The 6,000-nt window shown below is 32.7% G+C and overlaps 1 protein-coding gene across 1 annotated transcript; it reads left to right on the top strand.

Annotated features, from left to right (window-relative positions):
* Positions 1-2,983: 2,983 nt before the first annotated feature.
* LOC132641489 (LEAF RUST 10 DISEASE-RESISTANCE LOCUS RECEPTOR-LIKE PROTEIN KINASE-like 1.5) lies at positions 2,984-5,574 on the top strand. Its single transcript, XM_060358503.1, has one exon. The coding sequence runs from the start codon at positions 3,320-3,322 to the stop codon at positions 5,228-5,230; it is 1,911 nt and encodes a 636-aa protein (XP_060214486.1). The 5' UTR covers positions 2,984-3,319; the 3' UTR covers positions 5,231-5,574.
* The last annotated feature ends 426 nt before the right edge of the window (positions 5,575-6,000 follow it).

The following is a 6,000-nucleotide window of genomic DNA, read 5'->3' as shown; positions in this document are numbered from 1 at the left end:
CATGAACATAATTTTTATAACCTTAATTGGAGATCTTGATATTGAATTTGGGAATAGAAAAACTTCTGACAAAGAGCGCTTCTTCCGTTAATGAGCTTTACACGGAATCAGGTCGAAATTTGGATTAGTTAAGACCCTCAAAACAAATATCTAATACTAAGTGGGAAACCAAAAAAAGTGCCATTAATTCTGGTGCACATGAAAAAAAAAACAAAAATGCATTTGGCAAGTTTTTTCTGGCCAAGACTTGTGAGTGGTCACTTGTGAGTCTTACAAATTTGTTTTTATCTTAATGTACTTATTCAAGTGTGAAGATTAGTTTCAACACACAAGAATGAGGAAGACCAATCCAATTTTACAGGACATTTGAAAACAAATTGGATTTTCTCATCATTTTTTAATAAATTCTCGTTTTGGTAGCATATTATAGCTTCTTACTGCTTCTGGATTGATCTGTATTTGAAATAAAAATTTGGTAAACTGAGGAAAAGTTAGTGTACTTATTTAGTTAAGTACGTCGATATAAGTTTAAGAAACTCAACATCTTTTACGGGCGCTTTACCAATTTGTATACTTAATTATATAATTTAGTCATAAAACTTAGCGAAGTTAATATTTCTAACAACTAAGTTTTAAAATTTACCATTTAGATTTTATGCATTACCACTTTCTACACATGAATTAATACTACTTTATACTTAATATTCTTTATTAATACTACTTTATACCAAACCAAGCCAAACCCAAGTAAATATTTGATTTTAGTTTTCGATTTGGATCGGTTTTTAACCAAACCGTGAACACCCCTATTAGAAGTTAAGGCACAATTAATTTTTTCCCATTTTACTCTCAGTAAAATTTTGTCATTAAGGGCGATGACACATAAGTAGTGTAAACATTTAATGGTGAAAGATTATAACTAAGAAATAAATAAGTGTAAGTTAATCAACTACTGATCCTAGTTAATACTCATCTTCATTTAGCACTTTTATTTTGGTTAAAAATACTTTTCCACTTACATAATCAAGGACGAATTAATTATTTTTTTTTTCAAATTTATCCCTATTTTTAGATAAGTGAGTATTTGTGTAATCAATAAACGATATTAACTAGGAGTATTTAATTAAGGAGAGTTTAATGTGAATATCCAATTTTTTTTTTTTAAGAGTTAGTATTTTTTTAAATGATGTGTAAAAAGTTAAATAAACATTTATTTTGAATCGAAAAGAATATTTTTTAAGGATCCAGTAAAATAAAAGAGCGATGGATATAATTTGAAACTGAGGACGTATATAAATAGAATAGATTGCTCCTTTAAAGGGGAAATAGATGGTAGGAGTAATATTTTTTTAATAAACTTGTGAAGATTAATCTGACAGTGGGGAATTGAGCCTGAAAAATTTGAGTCAAGTGGAGGGAAAGAGGAAGACTTTCATCCTTTACGAGGTCTTGCCCTCTTTCACTATTATAACTTTTTTTTTTGCAATACTTTATTGAGTTATTCCCATCCCATGACCACATTCAAATTTTCTGAGTAAAAAAGTAGCAAGAAAACAATCACATTTATTGATTCTTTTCGAAAGAATGGCAAACAAAATTTTCTTCAAGATCTCTCTTTTGAAAAATCCAACCCCACGTATAGTCTCCTTTGCTAAATATTCAGCCATTATAATGATGACGGCACAAGTGATCTCAACCATTAACGTAAAGTAAAATTATTTTATTTTGTTTAATTTTTTTCCTTTTTCTTAAATTATACGTAAAAGTTCGTTAATTTTAAGGGGTATAACTATGTGTGTGTGTGCGAGAGCTCTTTCACATGGAACTTCCAAATCACTATAATTGACTTTCGTCTCTGTTCGAACAGTCACCTCAAATTCAAGCAGTAACTTGGGTTTGAACCCAGAACACAAAATTAAACAAAAAATATTATTATTTTGGAACCGTTTGACCATGAGTATTATTAACTTTTTTCCAGAATAATTTTTCATATTATTTCAAAATCAATGTTTGGTTATAAATTTTATAGTATAGAGTTGAATTTCAAATTTGAAAAAGTGCTCCAAACTTATTTTCCAACCTATCTGCATAAATTCCAAATCGAGTGATTTATTCTCTCGTTTACAAAAAGTATAACTAAACACAACTCGATCTGCAACTTCCACTTTATAAATTTTAAATAAAATGAAAAATATTTGAAATTCTATAGCCAAATGCCTTCTTTATTTCTAATTATTTAGGACAAAATTGATTGTTCTTTTCTTTCAAGAGACACAACAATAATATATTCAGAGACGAATCTAGAATTTCTAAAATATGGGTTCACTATTAAAAAAAAATAAGGAAAAAAATGTATTAAGTCGGAATTGATTCCTCATCCGCTTGGTAAATAACTCAACCTTCAACCAAGTGCACCATTTAGCCTTCTTGTAGCATACGTTCCAGCAATTAATATTATACCAATTTTAAAAAATATATACATAAAATTTCTAAATGATCATGTGTTCACGTGACCCAAAATCACTACATAAAATTGACACCCCTGAATATACCTATTATAATTCTACAAGTGAGTCTGGAAGGGTAGAGTATATGCAAACTTTACTGTTACCTTGAGAGGTAGAAAGACCGTTTCCGATAGACCCTCAGCTTAAAGTAAAACAATTTTCTTTCGAGAGAACAACAAACAAATTTTCCTCAAAGATCTTTCTTTTGAAAAATCCAACCCAAGTCCCCAATATGAGGAGTGTTTGGGTTTGATTTTCTTTAAAGCAACTTATAAGCTAAAAGTCATAAATTGAAGATATTTAATTTTTGACTTTTGATTTATTTTTATATTTTTTAACCTAAAAATAAGTATTTATAAGTATCTTTTATCTTTTTCAAACGTTACAAAAAATAAAAAGAGCTCACCAGCCAATAATCACCGCATAAAATAAGCCAATCCAAACACCCACATGGGGTCACCTTTGCTAAATGACCAAAGAATTCATCATTTCTTTTCACTATTTTTTGTCTTCTTCTCATTCTGTTCACGTGACACCTCTCTTTTCTTTCATCCTCGGGACCCCCACACTCCCAACTCCCACTTCTCTACTCCAACAACAACAACAAAAAAAAAAAAAAAAAAAAAGTCCAACATCCTAGGCAGTAATAATAGTTTAAAAAAAAAACAAAAAAATCTAAACCCCAAATCTGCATCATAGATTCAAGAACTTCTCTTTTCATTTTTCACCCCAAAGATTCAATCTTTCTTCTTCTTCTTTGTTATTCTTCACGTGAATGAACTTCACTACCTAACTAGCACTTCATCATAAACATGCCATTTTCACCATTTTTTTCTATCTTTCTGTTCTTGGTTTTCATTTTTGTTAACAATAAGGCAACAACAACAGCTCATAGCTGTTTAAAACCATCAAATGAAGGTGAAATTTCATGTCCACCTTTTACTTCTTTTCCCACTTTTCCTTTTTCTTCATCACCTGGTTGTGGTCATCCTTCTTTCCAAATCCAATGTTCACCTTCTTCAAATGCTGTTATTTCCATAAATAACACCACTTTCTCTTTGCTTAATTATGAACCTACTTCTTCAACTCTTCTACTTTCTCCACAACAATCTAACTTCAAAAACTGTTCTTTTTCAAGATCCATTTCACTTTCAGGGTCACCATTTCATGTCTCTGATTCATCTTGTTCTAGACTTTCTGCTTTGAAACCTTGTCCACCACCAAATCTCCCAAATTGTAGCTACTGTCCATGGCAATGTAAACTTATCAAGAAACCACTTTTACTACTTCATGAATGTGTTTCGAGACACCGTTTTGACTCTGATGAAAGATGCCAAAGTGATATTCTTGGTTTTCTTGATGGTTTCTTGAAAATGGGAGTTGAAGTTGAGTGGGATGAGAATCAAGATTCATACTTTTCAAGTTGTAGAACTTGTAAAGCTAGTAGTGGTGTTTGTGGATTCAATAATTCTCATCCAAAGAAACCATTTTTGTGTTTTCCTTTATCTGAAGTTAGGTACCCACCTCCTTTGATAAGACAAAAAAGTGCTAATCATGTAGTTATGTTGGCATTGGTGTTTTTATTTGTGTGTTTTCTAGTTGTTTTCTCTATTGGAAGTTTGATTTTTCGTTCAAGAGAAAAAAGGGCAGGTTTAGAAGAAGATCCTACTATTATTTATCTTAGAAGGCACAGGTCTGCTAGTTTACTTCCACCAGTGTTTCCATATGAAGAGCTTGAAAACTCTACTAATCACTTTGACCAAAAAAGGAAACTTGGGGATGGTGGATTTGGTTCTGTTTATTTAGGGAATCTTGATGATGGTAGGCTTGTTGCAGTTAAACATTTGCATAAACATTCACCAAGTGGGGCTAAAGCCTTTTCAACAAAGTCATTTTGCAATGAAATCTTGATTTTGTCATCAATTAACCATCCAAATCTAGTCAAACTTCATGGCTATTGTAGTGATCCAAGAGGGCTTCTTTTGGTTTATGACTATGTTCCAAATGGTACTCTTGCTGACCATCTTCATGGCTGCAAGAATTTGTACAAAAAGGGTTCTTTAACTTGGAGTTTAAGAGTTGATATAGCATTACAAATAGCAATGGCAATTGAGTACTTGCATTTTTCTGTTGTTCCACCTATAGTTCATAGAGATATTACTTCAACCAACATTTTTGTTGAAAAAGATATGAGGGTAAAAGTTGGTGACTTTGGGCTATCAAGACTCTTAGTATGCACAGATGCAACAGTTGCTTCTGGTGATTCTACTGGTGAAGTTTGTACAGGTCCACAAGGAACTCCTGGTTATTTAGATCCTGATTATCACAAGTCATTTCGATTGAACGAAAAGAGCGATATATATAGCTTTGGTGTTGTGTTGTTGGAACTAATAACAGGGATGAAAGCTGTGGACCAAAAGAGGGAGAAAAGGGAAATGGCATTGGCTGATATGGTAGTTTCAAGAATTCAAATGGGGTTGTTGCTGCAAGTTGTGGACCCCGTTTTGGTGGTCGATGGCGAAGCAATGGAAGGCGTCGGTGCAGTGGCGGAGCTCGCATTCCGATGCGTAGCCACCGATAAGGATGATCGTCCTGATTCAAGGGATGTGGTGGCAGAGTTGAGGCGGATAAGGGGCAAGGCAAGGGGAGTTGGAAGTGGTATATTGAGGACATCAAATTCTAGTAACATGGTGGTTCCTGATGGGATCGGGTTAATTGACTAATTAGTCAGTTATTTGGTAGACAGAGTCAATCGATATCTGTACTGATTAGATATAGTCAGTATTTGATAGAATGATCACATTGTGTACGATAAGTGTGTTGATGAGAGGTAAGGTAGCCGATATCTAATAGAATAGTCGGATTGTGCACGCATGAGAGGTACCAATATCTCATTGAATAATCAGCTGCACACAAGTTACTTTAAAAAAGTGTAATTGATTAAAGTGTAAATGTGAATTGCACTTTTTTTTGGGGTGGGGAAGCTTTGGACTGAAAAGGTGTCAGGTGAAGTTTTTGTATGATTGTGGTAAAATGGAATGTTAATGTATAGATCCTACTTTTGTTACTGCTTGTTTCTTACATACACAATCCCTCGTGAATTTACTTTTCTGTTTCTTGACTTGGCTGTGATTGGTAATTGAGGATGTCATTACTCTCTTGTGATCTTGACTACTTTTTTGGACACTAATCTTGTGTTTTCATCCGATGCTATATTGATTCTAGTTGTGAGAAAATGACAACCCTTTTGGAACTTAGTCTATAGAGACAACTTGACATGCAAAAGCTAACTTGAAGACACTTGTTAAAACTGTCATTATTAATGAATAGAAAAAGCTTACCACCGTATTGTATGTTCTTTTCTTACCAAAACAAACTATTGAGTGATCTAGTACAAACATTATTGGCCAACACTTGTTAAAACTGTCATTATTAGTGTCAATTTAACACTATTTTCATGTCTTTTTCAACTAAAAATTGGAAATTTTGAATA

This window comes from Lycium barbarum, chromosome 5 (genome assembly GCF_019175385.1).
Source record: "Lycium barbarum isolate Lr01 chromosome 5, ASM1917538v2, whole genome shotgun sequence".
Classification (NCBI taxonomy): Eukaryota; Viridiplantae; Streptophyta; class Magnoliopsida; order Solanales; family Solanaceae; genus Lycium; species Lycium barbarum.
The sequence above is the reverse complement of the archived record's forward strand: the minus strand, read 5'-3'. Positions and strand labels throughout refer to the sequence as shown.

Coding starts and splice junctions, on each gene's coding strand:
- LOC132641489 (XM_060358503.1), top strand. CDS start 3,320: ATGCCATTTTCACCATTTTTTTCTATCTTTCTGTTCTTGGTTTTCATT.